The sequence below is a fragment of the Sciurus carolinensis genome, chromosome 5 (genome assembly GCF_902686445.1).
Source record: "Sciurus carolinensis chromosome 5, mSciCar1.2, whole genome shotgun sequence".
NCBI lineage: Eukaryota > Metazoa > Chordata > Mammalia > Rodentia > Sciuridae > Sciurus > Sciurus carolinensis.
The window spans coordinates 25,050,240-25,071,487 of record NC_062217.1 but is presented as its reverse complement, the minus strand read 5'-3'; the positions used below and the strand labels follow the sequence as shown (position 1 = coordinate 25,071,487).

The 21,248-nt window shown below is 33.8% G+C and overlaps 1 protein-coding gene across 4 annotated transcripts in view; it reads right to left on the bottom strand.

Moving 5' to 3' along the window:
* Nucleotides 1–64: 64 nt before the first annotated feature.
* Pan3 (poly(A) specific ribonuclease subunit PAN3) overlaps nucleotides 65–21,248 on the bottom strand; it is a 142,199-nt gene continuing 121,015 nt past the window's right edge. For 3 of the 4 annotated variants that reach the window (XM_047552227.1, XM_047552226.1, XM_047552228.1), the window contains 7 exons: nucleotides 19,588–19,753; nucleotides 18,402–18,492; nucleotides 13,877–14,016; nucleotides 11,166–11,295; nucleotides 10,654–10,718; nucleotides 4,342–4,480; nucleotides 65–3,018 (listed from right to left, as the gene is read on the bottom strand). In XM_047552227.1, coding sequence (XP_047408183.1) covers nucleotides 2,878–3,018; nucleotides 4,342–4,480; nucleotides 10,654–10,718; nucleotides 11,166–11,295; nucleotides 13,877–14,016; nucleotides 18,402–18,492; nucleotides 19,588–19,753 — 872 coding nt within the window. In that variant the 3' untranslated portion in view covers nucleotides 65–2,877. Of the gene's footprint in view, nucleotides 3,019–4,341; nucleotides 4,481–9,520; nucleotides 9,649–10,653; nucleotides 10,719–11,165; nucleotides 11,296–13,876; nucleotides 14,017–18,401; nucleotides 18,493–19,587; nucleotides 19,754–21,248 lie in introns of those variants that run through there. The other variant, XR_007108701.1, reaches the window with a different exon arrangement.

The window sequence follows — 21,248 nt, the reverse complement described above, 5'->3', positions numbered from 1 at the left end:
TAAGACAAATGTCACTTTGTTATATGTTATATGAACTGGTACCCCACCTCAAAAAAAGGACAAATTTATCTCTGTAATTCTTTATTAAAAATACTGCTGTACACATAGAGACTGAAAACAGGATTAAAGATGAATAACACATATTGGGATCATGACATTAGAACTTAACATACTGGTGCTTTTTAGGGAAGTTGTTGACGTCCAGATCACAGAATGAAAGTTGAAAGTAAAACACAAGGGTACCCTCAAAAATATTTACAATGAAGTAAATATGCTAACAGAATTTAAAATAGGTACAAAAAACTGAAATGACCAACATTACATGATTTTAAGGGTTGTCCTTTCTGTGCTTTTATCTGTCATAACAGGAAGGTATGGGAAGTTTATATCCTTAATTTGACTATCCTCAGATATTAAAATCTTCCTATGGATTAAAGACTAACTTTTAGACAACCTCAAATGGAATTACACTATGGAAAAGAGGGCTCCCCCAAAAAACACCTAAGCAGAACTGAGAGTTCTTTTGAAAAACCATTCCCAATAAAAAACTAAATGAAAAATAAATATAAAACAAAGCTTAAAAAAAATATGCATTACCTGACACCAACTGTTCTCTGGCTGACAATATTTACTCATGGAAACATATCAGCTGTCTACCTTTTATATTCAAACCAAGTCCTGAGGTTAGGGGCTGAAGCAAACTAGCATTTATGATGCAGACATTCTTGGGTTTGTGATGTGAACTTGCCTTGCAGAGGGAAGTTTGCTGGTCTATACAGAATGAGAGATTCAAGCCCTATTTTACCCCTGCCATTCCTTAGCTTTCACAAAACATTGGTCCACAAATTAAAATTTTCAAAAAGTTCCCAGACCCCAAAACTAAAATAGATGATCCCCTTTCATTTTCAAAGAAAACAATATTGGAAAAAATCTCCAGCCCGCTTATAAATTAAGCATTTCATATTTCTTCTAGAATACAAGTAGTTCTTTTTGTACAAAAGAATTACAATATGATTTGTCAAAAAACATATAAAAAGACAGCTGCTCTTTCTCAAATACATGAGCTAATGATAAAAGACTTTTGCATGTTAATGTCTCCAAGTTCTTGTTCCTTTTACATAAAAAAGAACATTATGGTGGCAAATGTTAATTATCCTTTGAATATTGAACATTATGTTCTTTTAAAATCCATCCAGATCAAATGCAATAATTGATTTTCTTGTTAACTCAACAACTGATGCTACCAATCGTGGACTCAAACACTTGTTAAAATGTGTAAAGCGTGTCTCTGGTCTTCAAAGCTTTCAGGTGAAGAGAGGTGCTTTTTCTTGATGCAAATCTCAAGGCAGAGAAAAATTATTTTAAAGCTTATAAAAAAGTGGACAGAGAAATATTAAAAACTTCTCTGAAATATACAAATATGTACTATTATTAAAATTGAAGACAGTAACATCAGTTGCAAGTGCTTGGAAGTCTATCCTGACCTTCTGAGTTTCCACATTTTCTTCATAGTTGCATGGTGAGCACCCAGTGCTAGTAAAACATTCAGTGCTGGGAAAGGAGATAGAGTCTTCATTACTGTTTTTTAAGAAAGAAAATTCCTATGTATTTGGCAGTCTTCAGTATCAAAGTATAGGTATTTCATTAACTAGAAATTCCATGAATACCCAAGTTTGGCGACAATTGCAAGTCCAAAGAGTAAGAAAGTTACGAGGAAAATTCCAAACTTTTGAGATGGACTTATTCAGGAAGATTCCGCAGAGTGAGTTATTATCAAAAGTACTATTACTTTGGGCTAAGCAGTGACTGCAAAGGCACAGCAGATCATTATCCCTCCAGATTCAGGCTGTAAAATGTCAGAAAGCTCTTGATGCCAGACCACTGCTGTGTTAAGTTCATCTTCTGAACAGTGTCTCTGTGTCTGTATCCAGTGTAAAGTACCATTATAAAGCTGTGGTTCAAAGAACAGAACTTTATACAAAAAAAGAAAAAAAGAAAAAAAAAAAAAAAAAAAAAGCAAACTGGAAATAACCTAAAGTAATATACTCCTTAACTTTAGGCCTTCAACACAATTTCTTCATTTTTTTCTATTAAAAAATTGCATAAATGTAAAACTGACTAGCAGGCAAATGCCTTTTTTTTAAAAAGGCTCTGGGTGAATTTGGAGCAAAGAGCTAAACATGCTCCTTGAGTTACTATTCATCTGATCCTTCTTCATAAAGGGATTTAAATCAAGTAGTAGGGGAATTCATATCCAACAATTCACTGATATTTCTCTTTGTGTATTCTTAAAAACAAAACAAACATCTCATTTTGAACTAACAGTGGGTGGCATATAGAGCTTGCATACAATATTCTTACAAGAAATATGCACTATACTGCACTTGTATGAAATGATTTACCTGGTCCATTATGTCATTCAGGGCAACCCATCCCCAAAAGAACAAATTCTGCAACCCTCAATGGCAAAAATGCTGCCCAGTATGGTTTCTCAAAAATGTCCTTGCAAATAGCTTCCCTTAATAAGTATACAATGTGGCAAAAGTTCAAAGATCAGAAAAAAGTCTTTAAAAAATTAAAATTAGTGCATACAACAAGTGGAAAAAACAAAAGCAGGAGCATCATTCACCTGATGGTGCTCCTTGATCTGAAATGAATTCTTCACAGACAGAGCCTCCAATGGCAGCCAGAGCTCTTGAATAAGTGAAACATTCTTCCTTTCAAGTAACAGTGCACCTGACCCAAGTGCAAGCAGCTTTGCTCATCTCCTGTTTGTTTCCCCAATGTGAAAGGAGATGATGAAAACAGTTCAGCTGTAGTGCAATTTGCTATTGGTTAAGTTCCTCAGCCAAGTCCTGCATGTGTTTTTAGCAAATACTACAACTGACCATTTGCAGCTGCAATCAGTTCTTGAAAAGTATTTTCAAAGCAGCGCTTTAAGTCACTGTAAGTCACCACAAGTACACTCTTCTCATCTCTGGAAATCAGGCTTATTTTTTCTGGCACACCTGCATCTAGCTGAAACAGACAGATACACAAAATATGAAGTTCGTACCATGTGGAAGAGAATCTACTTTATTTTAGGACATTTCCAACAGTGATAACTGAAATATCTTTTAAAAATTTGATACAATCCCTTTCAGATATCTATAAATATTTTATCACTAGCCAGTGTGCACCTGATTTTTAAACTCAGATGTTTTTCAGATACTCCCTTATGTCCCTCACGATTAAATATTTGTTTGCACTAGAATATGATTATATATCACTGATTTACAAGTTTGGTCTAAAAGACAGTTTAGGTCAAGGGTCTGTAAATATTTTCTGTAAGGGGCTAGACAGTAAGTGTTTTAGGTTTGGGGGAACACATACTAATCTCTGTCACATACTTTTTGTTTGTTTGTTTTTTCCCTCCAACCTTTTAAAAAAAAACGAAACTATTTGGCTTGTAGGGATATAAAAGAACAGCTGTGAAATGGATTTGCCTCCTGACCATAGTTTGCCAATCCCTGGTTTACATATAAACCTACACAAAGCCTAGAATTTACTTTTAAACATCCAGACTCTGCTCTTTCATAAATTCATTAAAAAAAAAAAAAAAAAAGTGTTCCTCCTTTCCTCTGTAAATTCTTTTAGCACTTTCAAACTTTTGTTTTTGGGGTGTGGGGTACTGGGGATTGAACTCAGAGGCACTTCACCACTGAGCTACATGCCCAGCCCTTTTCTTTTTATTTTGATAGTCTTGCTATGTTGTCGAGTCTGGCTCGAACTTGTGATCCACTTGCGATACTCCTGCTTCACCCTCCTCAGTCACTGGGATTACAGGTGAGCACCACCAGGCCCGGCTCCTAGCACTTTCAAAAACATGTAGCTCACCTCTCACAAAAAGTTTATGATATATTTCTATTTAATTCATCTAATCACCAAATTCACCACTTACACCACTTTTACACATTTATTATTAAAATATGTGTAGTTGACAATATATGAACCAATAATGTACCAGTCACAATTTTTAAAAACATTAAAAAATAATTTTTCTGTTTTCCCATTTGTTGTTTTATTTGATACCACAAAATTACATGTAAATAAAATATAGCATAAAAGGGGCAAAGCGGTCATTTTGTGACACTTTACTATAAAATACCCATAACAAAAAATTCTAGAATTATTCATGCAAGGTGTTAGAAAATCTTCCTATACTAGAAAATCATGAAAAAATATCTTGTAGACCACGGAAGGAGTATACTCTGATTTCTTAAGTCTCCTGATATTTGTATAAGATGCAACTCTATAAATTATAGGTAGCATTGTGATCTTCAAAATCCAGATACAAATTACCTTGTTAAGACAAGAAATGATATGACTGAGGTCAATCCAGGGAGCACCTGCTTCTGTCACCTGATGAAAAAGATGATCCCTAAAGAGTTTCAACAGATAACGGTCTCCAGTCTCTGACCAAGTAGGATCCTTCTGAAACCTGGGGGAAGTTAATATTTTACCTCAGTAACTCATGCTGTATGCCACATGGCCACCTGTTTGGTTCTCAAGACTCAAAACTAATTTTTTTTTTCCTTAAGATAAGATACTAAAGGATTTTGTGCCTTTTTTTTTTTTTTTTTTTTTTTTTAAATCACTAAACACAGAAGTATATACATTTCAATTCTCAGGGGCAATAACCCTCTATGAATTATTTTACCTCCTTGTTTCAGACCCTACTATTAGACAAAATGGAGAACAAATAAAATAAAAACTTTATATATCTTTAGACTGAAGTTATAAGAGAATATTCTTTTCTCCTTCCTTCTTCCATCAATGAGCACAAAATAGAAAAATGTTCAGAAAAAAAAAGGGCAGATTTTGGGTTAACTGCCATTTCACCTAAAGGAAAGCTGCAAAAAACTAGAGAACCAGATGACCACTATTAGTTTTCAGTGATCTTAGGAACTGACAGTACAGTGGGGAAACAGATGTTATTCAAATAATCAAAGAAAGTGTTAACTACATATTCATATAATGCTATGATATAGAATGGAAACATGGATTCATCTGGGAGGAAGGTTTTCCAGAGGAAGTAGTGGCTGCTCTTCCAGAGGAAGAGTGCTCCTTTATTCAGAGATTGGTATTTGTAAAGGACAACATGGAGCACTGAAGAAACTCGAGAAAGGTGTTTCTGAATGTAGTTAAAAAGAAAAAGTGTCAATACAGAACATAAAGGGAGGGAAGGCAAGGAGGACAAGGAGGAGCCAGAAAGAAGACAAGGTCAAAGAATGAGATGAGAGAAGAAGAGGGGAAGGAAAAACTGAAGTGTGTGTGTGTGAGACCTGAAGCAAGAATGAAAAATAAACAGATAGGGACCACAGTATGCAGCCTTGAGTTACATTTAAAAACTGGGACCTGTGGGGCTTGTAGCTCAATGGTAGAATGCTCGGCTAGCATGTGGAAGACTCAATCCCTAGTACCATCAAAAGTCACTCTGGAGAACTCCAATTAAAAATGCAGATTAAACATATCCATTTATCTCGGTTCCCTTTCAAATGAACAGTGAATGTTTTAAAAAGGATGATAAACACAAGAAAAGGGGATTAGAAGTAACAACAGTAGATAAGAGATGTTCACAAAATTTTGGAAAGTGAAAAGCAGATGGGTTAAATGTTATGACTTAGTGAACTGGACAAAAAGGAACCCTGATGTTACAAGGGTTGTAGTAAGGGGGAAGCCCACAAAAAGAAGCCACACAGGTGAGGCTCAGGAACTGACAGGGGCCATGACAGGTGGAGGTATGGACTGAAGCTGAAATCAGCAGAATAGATTACTCATCTCAGCCATGCTCCTACTTCTCTGCCTGGAAGAAATACAGATGTTTACTTTCTAGTAAGGATGAATCAGAAAAGCTCCAGCTCCGATGCCAGCAAAACAGTAGCTGAGGAGCTGAAGAGTGGTGGGTAAGACTATTCAACAAACACCTTCCCCCACCTGGTTTTCAAACTATGGTTATCAGGCTTATACCATGAACAAAAGGTTAGGAAATTCTTTCCAGGGGATGCCAAACTGCCCAAGAAAGAAGACATTTCGGAGTACACTAAAATCAAACAAAAACCAAGCTTAATAACAGTATACAGCCTTATCTAAAGAAAAGCTCAGCGTTCTATAATCCCTACCCTCACACAGAGCTTTCCAATTAACTTTTTAGGACCTCATTTTTAATAGGAATGGATGGCCAAGTGTACAAAACCCTTTGAATAGAAAATAAAACAAAATAAAGCAAGCCCTTATTTCCTAAGACATTATCCCACTCCCCTACTCCCAAAGACCAACCACCACCAAAAATTCTGTCACTGACAAGAATGATATGAAACAAACACTGGAAGAACAGAAACATTTTGGGAAATTTTAAGTGAGAGTAGAAATATTAAAATTCAAAGAAGGATTAGAACAAAACTTTAGAGAAAATGAAACTGAGATAATGTCCCAAAAGAATAATAAGATAAGAGACAGAAAATAGGAGAACACTAGAAAACCACAAAAATCTAATATCTGAGCAATAGGAATTATTGGAAGGGGGGAAAAAGTTACTGAAGAAATAGTGAAGATCAGGTCCCAGAACTGAAAGACTTAAGTTTCCAAGATTAAAAGGACCCACCTGTTCATTCATCATTTTGAATCTAAAACTCACACCAAGGAGCATTACTGTGAATTTCTGAACATTAGTGGCAAAACCCCTAAAAGCTTGGAAGAAAGAGAAGGATTTGGAGAGAAAATGGCTTTAAATCTGTCTGGCAGTTAAAAGACAATGGAAAAATGTTTCACACTGTGAATAAAACTATCTTTAGTTTTAGTAAACAATTAATGAAGTGCAATTAAAGTATAGGAATCAGACAGGAGGAAATGTAACTATCATTATTTGCAGATGGTAAGACCATATACTGGGAAACCCAAAAATCTATGGAAAAATTATCCAAACAGTAAGGTATCAGGGGTACAAAATCACAGAATTCAATTAATTTGCATGAATAACAATAACAAGTGGTAAGAAGACAGAAGGGGGGCATAAAATACTTAAGAGTAAAATTCAGTGTGCTATATTATGAAGTCATATGCTACTGAATAATATAAAAGTAGGCATCAATGAATAAAACGACATGCCATGATCTTCAAAATGACTAAGTACCTAAAACTACAAATGTTCCCCTAAGTTTACTGACACTCATAATAAGTCATCTTCCCTATATAAATACCATCAGATTTATTCTTTTATAAACAATTAAATGAACTGATTAACAGTTTTTGGAACACAATGAAAAAAAATAGTGAAATGGAAATGGAAAAGAACGAACACTACTAGATTTGGCAGAGGTGGAAGGGCTCAACTAGGGACTGAATCCAAGGGTGCTTTACCACTGAGCTACATCTCCAATCTTTTTTTTTTTTTTTTTTTTTTTTTTTTAATTTTTTGAGACTGTAAAAGTTGCTGAGGCTGGCCTTGAACTTGCAATCCTCCTGCCTCAAATTCCTGAGTTTCTGGGATTACAGGGTTTACTGCCTGTGTCCAGGATTTTAAAATTCCTACCATTAAAAGAGTGTGTAGGAGGTGCTGCATCACACTGTGGAGAAAAGTTAGACAATTTAAAAAACAGTTTTTTATCTAGTAGGTAGTTATCTGGGGGGGGAAAGGCTGGATTCATACCTTATACCCTACATTATTTCTAAATATAGAAATGGCTTCTTCTAGAAGCCATGAAGTAATTCCTTCACACCCCAGAGTGGAAAGAACTATGACCCAAAACCCAGAGGCATAGAAGTTAGATCACGGACTACATACATAAAATGTCTGCATAAGGGGGGAAAAATGAGCAAAGTCAGAAGAAAAAATGACCAGCATTAAAAAAAAAAACACACAAAGAGTGAATATCTCTAGATCTTATCTACTTCAATAAGGAAGACAAGCAATTCAGCCAAAAATAAAAATGAGCAAAGAATAGGAACAGACAGAAAAGAAAAAGAAATGGATATAAAACCAAAAAGGATACTCAAATAATCCCCTTAAGAGTAAATTCAAGCTAAAACTGCACTGAAGTCAATTTCTCATCTATCAGGTCAATCAAACACCAAAAGTTTGAAAAAGGTACTGGTGGTGAGGCACTCTCATAAATTGTACAAATTTTTTCTGCAACAGCTCTGAAATTATAGTGACACATCCATTAACTAGCAATTACAGTTTTGCCTACCATTGTGCACACACAAAACTAAGTCGCATAATTTAGTCCCTACAGCATGTTTACACTAGCAAAATACTAAAAACAACACAAATTGTCCATCCACAGGGAACTGAGGAAATAAAGTATATCCATGGAACGAATCATTATTTGCCCATAAAATGCGAGAAAACATAGCTTAATAGCTAAGAGCACAGACACTGAAACCACATAATCTAGATTCAAATCCTGAATCCTGGCTCATCTACTTACTAATTATGTGGCCTTAGACAAGTTACTAAACCCATCTGTGCTTCAATTTCTGTTAAATCAGGATAACAACAGTATTTCTGTCACAGAGTAATCATGAAGAGTAAATCAGGTCCTATTATGTATACTGTTTAGAATAGTGCTTGCCATATTCTCAACATAAACATTAAGACTTTCAAAGTAAATTCTTAAGAGAAAAAAGTAACACACAAAGAACACTGAGTATGGTTTGCAATTTTTATATTTAAAAGAGGAAGCCAGGCATGGTGGTACATGCCTGTAATCCCATTTATATGGCAGGCTAAGGAAGATTGAAAGTTTAAGGTCAGCCTGGGCAATTTAGTGAGATCCTGTCTTAAAGTAAGATAAAAAGTGCTGGGGATATAGTTCAGTGGTACAGTGTTGCCTAGCATGGGCAAGGCCCTGGGGTCAATCCCAAGCACCAAAAAAAAAAAAAAAGAAAAAAAAAAAGGGGTTGGTGGTGGTGGTGGTGGATAACATATAGCAGTATATGTAACTCAGGAAGTATATAGAAAAAATTAAAATTTAAGTACTAGTGGGAGCAATGGTGAGGATGGGGATGTCAGGTCTCAAGAGAAAGACTATATTTTTTACCAGAAACCTTTTTCTGTCTTTTAAAATTGGTGATATATAACCTAATAAAAAAATTAAATCTGAAAATTTTTCTTAGGACAACTAGGAATTTTATATGCAGTTATACTATCAATAAGATGTGAAAACAGAACGAAGATATTTTTGGGATATCTTAAGGACTCAAAAACTCACCTTTCACAGGAAGCTACAGAAGGATGTGCTCCATTAAATCAAAAGAATAAATCAAGGAGGAAAAAAAGCAAGAAACAGGGTGTCCAACACAAAGGGAGAGATAAGGAGAACTCCCAGGACAAGAGTGAAGGGAAGCTCCAGGTCTAAAGTATGCACGTGGGCAGGGTGTAAAGCACAACCAGCCCAGATGGGAACAGGAGGATGGGGGTTCTCAGGGGAATTTCTCTACGGGGGAGGGGGGAAAAAAAAAAAAGGAACTGATAAGTTACCTAGTTTTGAAAGGTGTTTTATAACTCTGGCAGAGTGTTTGCAATGAACTCGTGGTAAATACTTTTTCCTTTGCTTAGTTTTCTATATAAGACAATTATCAACTCCAGGAAAACATAAACCAAAAAAACTGCACAGAAGAAAGGAAATATAATTATGCTTTACTATGTAGTGCAGCTACAAACAATATTTACCTACTCATAACAATGTCAACATTTACTATAGATTTAACTCAAAATTATGGGTTAAGTAGCACATTGTGAGACAGTGTGTTGTGTATGTGTGTTGCGGAAAGGTGATGAGCTGAATTCAATACTTAAAAAAAATCAAGAAACAGCAGTTTAGGCATAGATTGTAAAGTACAAATATAAATACCAGACAACACAGCTAAAAGAGTTTTCAAAACAACAGTTCAACATATAATATGTCTTCTACATTTAGAAAAATTATTAGGGAAAATTGAGTCTTTAGACTTTGAAAATAGGTAGTGGACTTGAATTTCATGAGTAGGAGAAAAAATTCCACAAGCAATGATACTTATCTAATACCTATTACTTCAACTAATAGATGAAACAATTCTGAAATATAACTTACACTATAGTCCCAATAACTGCAATTCTGTTCTATCCTTGACAGTTATATAGTATAAACATCAACTCTGCTTATTAAGAGATAAGTAACTTTAACCAACAAACAGGGTAGAATCAGACAGAGTAAAATGGTAATGTCTTCCTAATGTTATCAATATGATGGCAACAGAAATGTACTTTAATAGAAAATAAAAGGCATGCAACAATTAGAGATTCTAGAATCTCTGAATGGACCACAGAAAATTGATTTGATCGGGCTTTCAAAAAGGAGACAGGTATTTGTCAAATGTTCCCTCATGTGCAAACCATGATACAGATTTCTAACAATGTACTTTCTGTATATGTTCATGTGTATAAAATTTATAAGGACAACCACACCAAGGCTGTGGCCTAAAGAAATAGCATCCTAATGATTAACAGGTCACTTCACATGAAAATTTTTCCTTTTTCCAAATAAAACCAGTAAGAATAAGGTATATTCTTTCTTGTATCATAAAATAGTGCCCTTGACTGAAAATACATTGTAAAATACTTTAAATCCTTACTCTGGCCTCTCATTGATTGTTCCCAATTTTGCTAGAAGTCTAAACAGTCTTCCATTTTGAACCTCCTATAAAACATTTTAAAAAGAGAATGTTAATGTTCCAGTTAATTCAACATAAAAACCAAAATTTACAAAAACTGAAATTCTGTACTAATGCAATCATTAAGCAATAAATTCTAATATCCCCACCAAACTTTTGGTCATACTTTTAAAATTCAACAAGTCTATTATGCAGATGACCCATTTTTAGGAACTGTTAGAGTAACTCAGGTGAAAAATCAAGATTTTTGTCACACACCAAAGACATGAATGAAAAAGAAAACAATGCCCAGAGGACATAAAAAATTAAATTACTAAACATTCAGCATGTACAGAAACAGGCAATCTCAATTAGGCACTATATTCAGTACATTAATTACTACATTTTATAACTACTTATACTACATTTTATAACTACTTATAAGTATAACTACTTATATACTGTGTACAGTCTTTTTAACTACATTTGTTTACCTTTGCAAGGTCTTCTTCAATGACATCATTTCTCATTTGAGCAGCATCCAATTGAGTATAAAATCGAGCACCAATCATGGGCATGATGTCATTTACACTTCGCATCCTATTTTGGTCAGTCAACAAATACCTAATCAGGATAAAGAGGAATTACTTGAATATTTAGCATGCAATTAAAAAAAAAAAAAACAGAACCCACAAATACATAGTTATTGCTTTTATCATCATCTAGTGCACACAATCTGAAAACATACTTTTCATGCAAGTCAGGTTCATCTTTAAAGCTTAAATATTATTTCTCTTCCTGGAAAGATTTTAAGAGCCAATGGAAAACATGTCTCTTTTTCTACATTTTCACTACTGTGGATGTGAGGAAGGAAAGTAGAGGAGGGTTCCACTTACCCATTTCAATCTTTATAATAGTGCTAGATGAAAAAATTGTTACAAACTTTTTGAGAGGAATGAAACACTGAGGGCTGTGGGGTTGGGAGTTTTTCCTGTTGCTCATCAAAGGTAATTTTTGCTGGTTGGTTTCAAGATGGAGGTCTTGCTATATTGCCCAGGCTGGTCTTGTACTGTTGAGCTCAAATGATCTTCCTGCCTCAGTCTCCAAGTATATGGGACTACAGGTGCGCACCACTGCACCTGACCAAAAATAATTTCTGAAACTAAAACTTGGTCTTCAATTTTGCTAAACTGAAAGAGCCCCAGTTTTTTAGGAAGTTGTCTTCTGCTCTGCCACTTTACCAACTGTCATCATATATTCATCTCTCAGAAATCTTAATGTACTAACACAGGTCAGAAGAGTCCAATTCAATTTCTTCTATTGTTATATCCAAGGCAGAACGTATTACACATTTCAAGAGCTACCTGTTAGAACATCATGTTTTCCAATCATATGTTACTGCTTATTCTATAGGTAAGCCATTCTCTGACCTACATTAAAGCAGTCTCCCCCTTTCACTCTTCTGTTTTAATTCTAGCTTACTGTCTTCACAGGATTTATCTATCTGAAAATATATTATTTGCTTACATGTTTATTAACTTTTCTCCCCTTAGAGTTTAAGTTTCCAGAAGATGGAAATTTTGCTCATCTTGTTCCAAGTATCCTCAGCATTTGGGATATAAGTAGGCATTCTCTTATTGACTAAATGAATAATTATTCATGCTAATAATTATTGTATCTTAGTTATTCATCTGTAATTACTGACATTTATATTGGCCAATCATATTAGAAGTTAATGTAAGCTATGTAACTTCAACAAGTTACTTTACCTGTGTCTGAATTTTGTCTCTAAAATGGGGTTAATAATGGCATCAAATTTACTGTTACTGGGAAAATTAAGTAAACTAACTCATATCAAGCAGTTTGAAAGTTCCTGATATATGGTTTATTGCTCTACAAATTTTAGTTTGTAGTTAAATGATCTTCTGTTTATTTACTTTTTAAGGAAAATTTCAAACATTTATAAAAAAAAAGGTAGAATAGTAAAATGAACCCCCTTGTATCATCACCCATTGTGAATAATTGTGAACATACAATTTATTTTTATATCCTCTACTCCCACTTTTTTAAAAAGAAAAATCTAGAGATTATAACCTGAAATTATCTGAAAATCCTAAGATTTTGTAAACTAAGGCTAGGAATTGCTGCTGTGATTATACATGAAACAAATATTTTCATTTAAAAAATAAACCATCTTATTTAATTACTAATAGGATTCAGGTAACCATTGGCTTCCAGTGTTCTGTCACAAGGACATTTATGCCAGTATAATAAAGAACAGGTGGGCAGCCCCATCCTCCATCCCCCAATTCCATACCCTAGGGCTGGTCCAAAAAGAAACTGGATCATCCAGGGCTACAAAGAAAGATCAGAAGGGGCAGCTGGAAGCTAAAAGAGACTGTCAATTAGGATAAATAAGTTCTAATTGTTTCTAGAACATAACAGGAAAAATTTCAAAAGTGTTGTCCTAGCTTCTCCTCTCAAAATGATAAGTCTTAGTTGCCCACCCTCTGGAAACTCCCAATATTAGATGTGTCTGAGATAGGGAGAAGTCCTCCTGTAGCAAGAGTAGCCCATAGTGGGTTTCTTTTGAGCAAAACTCATTTCAAACTTATGTTCAAGAATTTCATGGAGTCTTAGGATACTGGAGCATAAGCATGGGGCCCTCTACAATGCTTTTTGATGGATGTTTAGGTCAAAGAATATATAATTGGAATGAATTTGAGGCTTACTTATGATAACTTTCATATTCTCTAGAGCAGCACTGGCCAAGAGAACTTTCTGAAATGATGAAAATGTTCTGTCTGTGCTGTCCAATATATTAACCAGGAGCTACATGTGGCTGTTGAGCTCTTGAAACAGTTAATGCAATCAAAGAACTGAATTTTTAACTTACTTTTAAAAGGGCACATGTAGCTAGAGGACATCAGTATACCTTTAGAGGCTGCCCACTGACCAAATGTTTAAAACATCAATAACTTAATTTGAACACAATGGCTTATTCACTTATTCCCAGAAATATACACTTGGCAATAAAAATTAAAGTCATCTGTGTTTTGCTTCATTTTAGAAGAGTGGGAAGTAAAACAGAATCACTATTAAAAGGTTCCATATGAAAGTGAGCAATACGCAAAATAAAAAGCTCAGTCTCATCTAGTGTGTGTGTGTGTGTTATACATATGTTTTACCACACAGTAAAACTTACAAGATCAGATTCTTCAGGTCAGAGGAGTAGTTGATTGTCACTAATTCCATGGCTTTCTGTAAGTTCTCTCGCTGTATTCCTGCCAAAGAGTTGCAAGCCAAAGCCAACACAACTTTTCCTAATGATATCAGATCTGCTTGCTGACATGAAAGAATAAATATTAAACTTTTAATTTTTATTTCTCAGATACACATTTAATACATGATACTACTGCCTCAAGGGAAAAGCAACATTTTAAATAAGATAAAGAATTAGGACAGGGTTCTAAAGTATGAATATTCATCAAAATCACCTGGGAGCTTATTGAAAAGATAATTTCTGAGCTTCACCTTCAGAGATTCTCATTTAGTGAACAGGCCCAAAGCATCCAGGTAATTCTGATAAAGGCAGTTCTAGGATTATATCTTAAGAAATTACTATAAGTAGTTAATATGCCAGCTATGGAACTGCTGCTTTTAAGACTTTTCTTAAAAAAATTCTTTTATTTAAATAGAGCTGATCCTCTTCCCCTATTACAAAAAACTTAAGGTTACTATATACTTAGTTTTACTATGATCACTGCAATTTAACATACACATTTTTCCAATTTTCTATGAACTCCAGTGTAGTGTGAATGTAAGAATTATTTGAAAGTTTTCCCATTACAAACATAATTGTTAGCCTGATTTTAGAGCATGTTCATTCTCTAGAATATAGAAAATAATGCAAACCTCAAAGACATTCCATCTGCCTTTATTTCTAAATAAGACTATTTTAGCTTATACTCTAATACATCTTTGAGTTCTGTAACTACCTTTTTCCTATTTTCTCCTTTAAATGATTTACCATTCTCAGGCTTTTCTTCTAAAAGGATTTTCAAAAGACACTGACTAAATTAAGGTTTTTTTTTTTTTAAATCACTTATTATAACCCCCAAGTAGCCCTACTTGATGTGCAACCATCAATAAATGGAGTAACTCCAAGTTAACATGAAATCATTTGAAGCAAGTTTTACCAAAGATTTCTTTAATCTTCATAATCCAAGATCTCATCTGAATTATTGGATATATGCTCATTTACTGAGTGTTTTTTTTCTTTTAAGCTTTCAAACCTAGCTGTACATAAAAAAATCACCTGAGGAGCTTAACCACAAAACACAACAAAGAAACAAGAAAATCACCCAGTGCCTCTCAACCCAATTTAGGTGTTATCAGCCTGGGGTATAGTCTCAGTATTGGTACTTTTCAAAGCCTCCATAAGAGATTCTGATATGAGCCAGGGTTTCAAACCACAAGTTTAACTGTATGTCTATAACTGGCATATTTGGAAAACCACCTATTTTGAAGCAATCATGATGAAATTTTAAGAATAGATAGCTATCCTTAACATTGCAGTAATAGGGAACAAGAGGAAGTCAAACTCCATTACCAAAAAAAAAAAAAAAAAAATTTAAATTTAAAAAGTATACAGAAACTAACATTTGTAGATTTGACACTTTGAACATGAGATCCTAAAATCAGTAGAAAAACTAATTAGACAGATGAACTACTTTAAATCTATCAGAAGAGATACCAAGGATTCATGTCAGAGTTAGGATCCCAGAATGGCAGGAGGGAAGGTGGCATGGGAAGGAATGCTTTCACTACTGCCATCATTCTTGTTCTCAGGAGAGTACTGCTATGAATTAAGAAGTCCCTTTAATCAAATTTAAGATCAAGTAAAACTTTCTAAGTTATATTAACAAAATTACAGAAATACTGGCCAAGAGAAAACAGAGTACTGTCAATGCTAACTATGAATTTCTATAGGTGTTTCAATCCAATGTATTCAGTAAAGCAAAGGTCGTTGATATTTATCAAGTATTGAGCAGCATGTACCAACATACATACAGTCTCTCAACCCTTGAAACAGTGGACATTTTTAGTCTGGCTCCACTTTGAATTGATGCTATACTAAGTCTCCCTTCCAGAATCTTCTGTTGTTCCCTATTATGAGCCAGGAAAGCAATGGTCCAAGATAGTTGAAGAACTAGATGGGTTTAAAACAAAACAAAACAAAAAAATTACACCGTCTATTTTGAGTACCTCCCACCACCTCTTTAGGGCTGACTCAAGGTGGAAATGATCAACTTTTAGAAATAAAGCACATATACAACATGATCCAGATTAGATTAGAACTGATTTTTAAAATAAAAGACATTAATAAAGTCTTGCTTAAGAGAGTTTAACATCATAAAAACTCTGTAACTCTCCTTTCCTTGTTGCCCAACTAAATAATTTTCCATTTGTTATTTTGCTTCTTACCTCCATCTGGTTTTTTCCCCCCATTTGTTGAATTCAGGAGGTTTTCCCCCCAACTCATTTTCAGTTTCTTCCTGATTCTTGATTTCTTGATTTCTTTCTCTGATTCTATCTATGGCTCTACTTATGTCCATTTTACTGAAAGTCAGTCTCTATGCACGTGTCTGAAACAGACTATGAAAAATATACTACAAGAAACAATGCACTCCTTTCTCATGTACCCTCTTCTCTGTAATATCACACTTCCCTTTTGAGGACTATCTTTAATTCTCTCCTATACCTTACTATAATAAACTACATGAAAATTCTTCTATACACATATATCAAAAAAAGAAAGAAAAAGAAAAGAAAACCTGATATATCCTTTACAGCTGAAAAACAAAGAGAAAATAACACTTAGCTGAAGTTTGACTGAGGTTTTGAATGACAGCAGTTCTTGACTTATCAGTTGTCCTAAAAGCTTTACTAAAAGTTGGTTTGAAACTAAGCAATTATTTTTTTTCTTTACAAAGTAGCTATACAACTCATGACATAACTGAAATATTGTACATTTACAAATAAACTGTAGAAAATAATACTGCTGCAGCACAGGGGAAAAAACTAACTAGCTTTTTTTTTTTTTTTTTGCATTGAGCCCAGTCCTTTCAAATGCTAGATAAACACTCTACTACTGAGCTACATTTCTGGTCCATATCAGTAGTTTAAAAAAGGGAATCTTGTTCAAAAAAGAATGAGGGGATAACTATAAGGTGTCTTTCTCATTTCTAAACTAATTCTAAGATTTTATGATTGGTAATAGGGTAGTCTAAAAAGTAAAGAAAAAAAAAATCCCTTCACAAATTTAATATTATTTTGATTATATGAAGATCACTAGTATTTTAATAGTTAATAAGTAGTCACTTTTGAAAGCACAAAGACTATTAAGAAAAATTAATCAAGGTCAATTAGTTAGGCACTAAGTATAAGACAGAAGAAAAGTCACTAAGAAACAATACCCTAGATGAGAAGGATGAAGCAAATCCCCTTGGGTGAAAGAAAGTTGCTGCTAGGGGAAAAACCATCACAGTCCTCCCTTTACTGCCCATTGGATGCTGCTATCAATCAGAGCAGCCTGGCTGCTGCTGGGGTTAGGTGGTCACAGGAGAGAGAAAGATGTGGAAAGTCTGCATACAACTGAGTTCAATGAGTGCCTTTAAGTCTTGGGACTACACTGCTTGTGGTTCAGCAGCAAAAAGATTTATGTATTAATTGGAACTGTAAACACTACTAGAGACTACAGTGTTTTGTCATTTCCTTCCTCTTTGTTCTAAAATTTTGTCTTATACTAAAGTGAATGAAAATCTTCCAAAACTCTGAACAAAAAAGTGAAGAGAAGAGCAATGGGCAGGGAGAGTATTCAAAGGATTAAAAGATTCTGCCTTTTGTCCAAAAATACCAAAAACTTTTCCACAAAGAACTAAAATTGTCTTAAAATGACAGGTGCATATACTAATGTCAAGCATTACAATGCAAAATGGATGAGATGAAAAATTTACCACATTACTTACTCAGAGTAATCAGGCAAAGGAATTATTTTTAATGCTTTCTTACAAGAGGGTTTTTCATTTTTCTTCATTTTGTAATGCTGGGGATGGAACCCAGGGCTTCACCTTTGTGCTAAGGCAAATGTTCTACCACTGAGTTCTACCTCTAGCCCTTGGGAGGGTCTTTATTTCCTTATACCATATTAATAAGGAAATAATAACTAGAAAAACTGCTAAGAACACTGTGGGTCCTAAATCAACACTAGTAGAATGAAGTTAAAACATTATGAGGTTCTTCAATACAAAAACCATCCTTTGAAACTATTTCTAAAATTGTATGATTGGTAATGAGACAAGTGTTCTAAAAGTTAAAAAAAAAGTATGATTAAAGTGAAAAAGTAGTGTTATTTAGTACAATCTATTCAGTTGATTAAATTTTAATATATTTATTCTGAGAGCAAATTTCCTAATCACATGTATACATTTCCATTTTAAACAGAGTTTCTTGATAGTGTCATCAATTATATATATATATTCCAATCTATAAGGGCTCTACACTAAATAATATCACGGTGGTTAAGAAATACATGTTCAAAGATTGCAGAGACTACTCAAGAATAAATTAAAATCTAGACTTAAAATCCTGAATTACTTTAAAATAAGCAATTTAATTTTTAAGAAAACAAAAACAAGCCGTAAGTATCCATGTTAATTCTAACTTACCTGATACTGAGCCATCAATGCCAAAGGATTATTATTTTGACTGTTATCAAATGTTAAAACATCAAAAACTCCAACACAATTTACTCGCAACCTTTAAGGATCAGAGAATTTAAAGAAAATAATTTAGTACTTCTTATGACATACTTATGGATATTTATTTAGCATTTCCTCTCATATTAAGAAGGATCTCAGAATATTATTTACTCTTACATCTGAAGGTTTACCCTTATGTAATCTCCACCAACCATTTTAGAGATAAGAAAATGAAAACTCAAGAGATATCAAGTAATATCCCTCCAGTTACAAAGCCAGTAATTAATAAAGTCAGGATGATAACTCATGTATTTGATTAACAGATCAGCCTCCTTTTCATCACCCCAAGTTGTCTGTTTATTAGTTACTCATGAAAGAAAATTAGTCTCCTACTACTTGCTAAAGATGTACCAGGCATTCTAAGCGTTTTACATGTACTAAGTCATTCAAATCAGTCAATGAATTTATGAGATGGGTACATTAAAAAAAAGGAAAATGGAGTTAATAATAGTACCTGTCTAATGAAGCTGAAATGTCATGTAACTTATTCACGGTCATACAGAGACTAAGAGAGCCAGGATATGAACACAGGGAACCTAGTACCAGATCTTCAGTTTGTTATGCCATGCTGCCCAAGACAATTCTCAAAAGTTTGGCTACTCCTACTCAGGTGAAGTCAAGGTCTGTGTTACTTAACTCTATAAATCAATTCTCAAAGCATGAGACTACACCAACTGCAACATCTAGGAACTCGTTAAAAATGCAAATTCTCAGGTCCCACTACGAATTACAAAATGAAAAACTTGGAAGGTAGAGCCCAACAATCTGTGGTTAAACTCTCCAGGTGATTCTGTTTCGTGGTAAAATTTGAGAATCATGGTTCTACATTAAAGTTGTGCAGATACTACTTCTCTATTTCCATAACCCTAACCCCATATATCACTCTAATTCTCACCAATATTTTTGGTTAACAATCAGGTATTTTATTAAGCATTCAACAATTTCTTTTTAAACTTACAAATGTACTCAAAAGTCACAGGAATTCTTCTGGATGAAACATATCAAAAGGTAGAACTATAACAAATCATCACATTTTGTTCATTGTCGTAAGTCAGATGGTCAATAAAGAATCTAAAACTCAAAATGCCAGTACCTTGTTTTGCCTGTTATCAGAATTTTTGTTGGGTCCATAACTCGACATGCTAAACCTGCTGTGTGAATGGTACGCAATGCAGAACTCAGTTGGACAATGTATGCCCAAATAAGAGATTCTGGCAATAATCCAGCATGCTGTCTAGGCAACGGTCCATCGTGTTGGCCTACAAAACAAATATATTTTTTAAATTGATATCTTTATTTAAGTAGTCAACTAAAAGACCAAAATATTCAATCAAAAATTAACAAACAAAATTCATGTATATTTGTGGCACAATATGTCAATGTGTATGTAATTTTAGTGTATTACTAAGAACTTAAAAGACAAGTCCCAATGTTCCTGTGATTGGAAATTATTTATATTGTTGGCAGCAGTTAAGCTCTCACTGAAATGCTCTTTTCTGTGATCAAATAACTACTGAACAATAAACAAAAAAATTTTAAAAATTAGTACTGACCAAAAAACAACAAATTCTCACTAAAAACAGGAACTGCAAAGATTGTTACTTTATATAAAAGATGAATGATTATAGTGTAACCTACTGTTCAGATTTATGAGAACTGTTCAATCTTTGGCTCTAGGGAAACAGAAATCTCCATAATCACTTATGTTGAATGTTTATTTTTCTTAGTCCACCCAACCTCCTCTAGGTCAGACATGTCAGTTAGATAGGCTGATACCCAAAAGTCGTATTAACATAAATGCCAAACACTGAATGTTACTTATGTATAATGATAAAAAGCAAACATAATTTGCTTGTCCCTGAAAAGTAATCATCTTTATTCAAACACCTCTTATAAGTGTTTTTCATAATACTGTGTGCGTCAATAAAAATACCTAAATCAGAAGCAGCATATAAATTTAATATAAATTTAATCAAGATTTTGTAATTACTTTAAAGAATACAAATTTATATTCACACAATTATATATCAACCTTTTGTGAATCAGATACAAAAGTAACATAGTCAAATAGCTAACTGTAGAGAAAATAAATAATATGTAATTATGGCTAGGTATAAAATTTCTACCAAGAAGTTCATACAAAATTAAAAAATGACCTCTCAATTTGGACAGAATTGAAGATATCAAATCTAGAAAAAAGTGTTAGTATATTTTATAATGTGATTTAAAAATATTTTGTATTAAGGTAATAAACTACAAAATATAATAACAGATTTCCATAATTATAATGTTTAAGGAAGTTATAACCAAACAATATTTTAAAACAATGGAAACAGCACTGATTCCATTGAAAACATGTTAATATATCAAATAATCAGTCAACACAAAAAAACAAAATATTAAGATAAAAATAAACTGGAAAGCTGCTATGAAAGAGTGATTCTCAGCAGGGAACATTTAGCAATGTTTGAACATATTTTTGGTGTCATGACTGGGATAGAGAGGATTGCTACTGCATCCAGTAGGTAGAAGCCATTGCTAAGCATTCTGCAACGCACAGGATAGCCTCCACAAAAATAATTAAGCAGTTTAAAAGTCAACAGTGTTGAGGTTTAAAACCCAGCTATAAATTAAAGCCAACAGTCATTTCACAGGTGTTAATACTAAAATAAACTTGAACAACCACCACATTCATCTATAGGAAAAGTCACACCACATCCCCTTCAGTAAAATTATGCATGTGTCTACAGATGA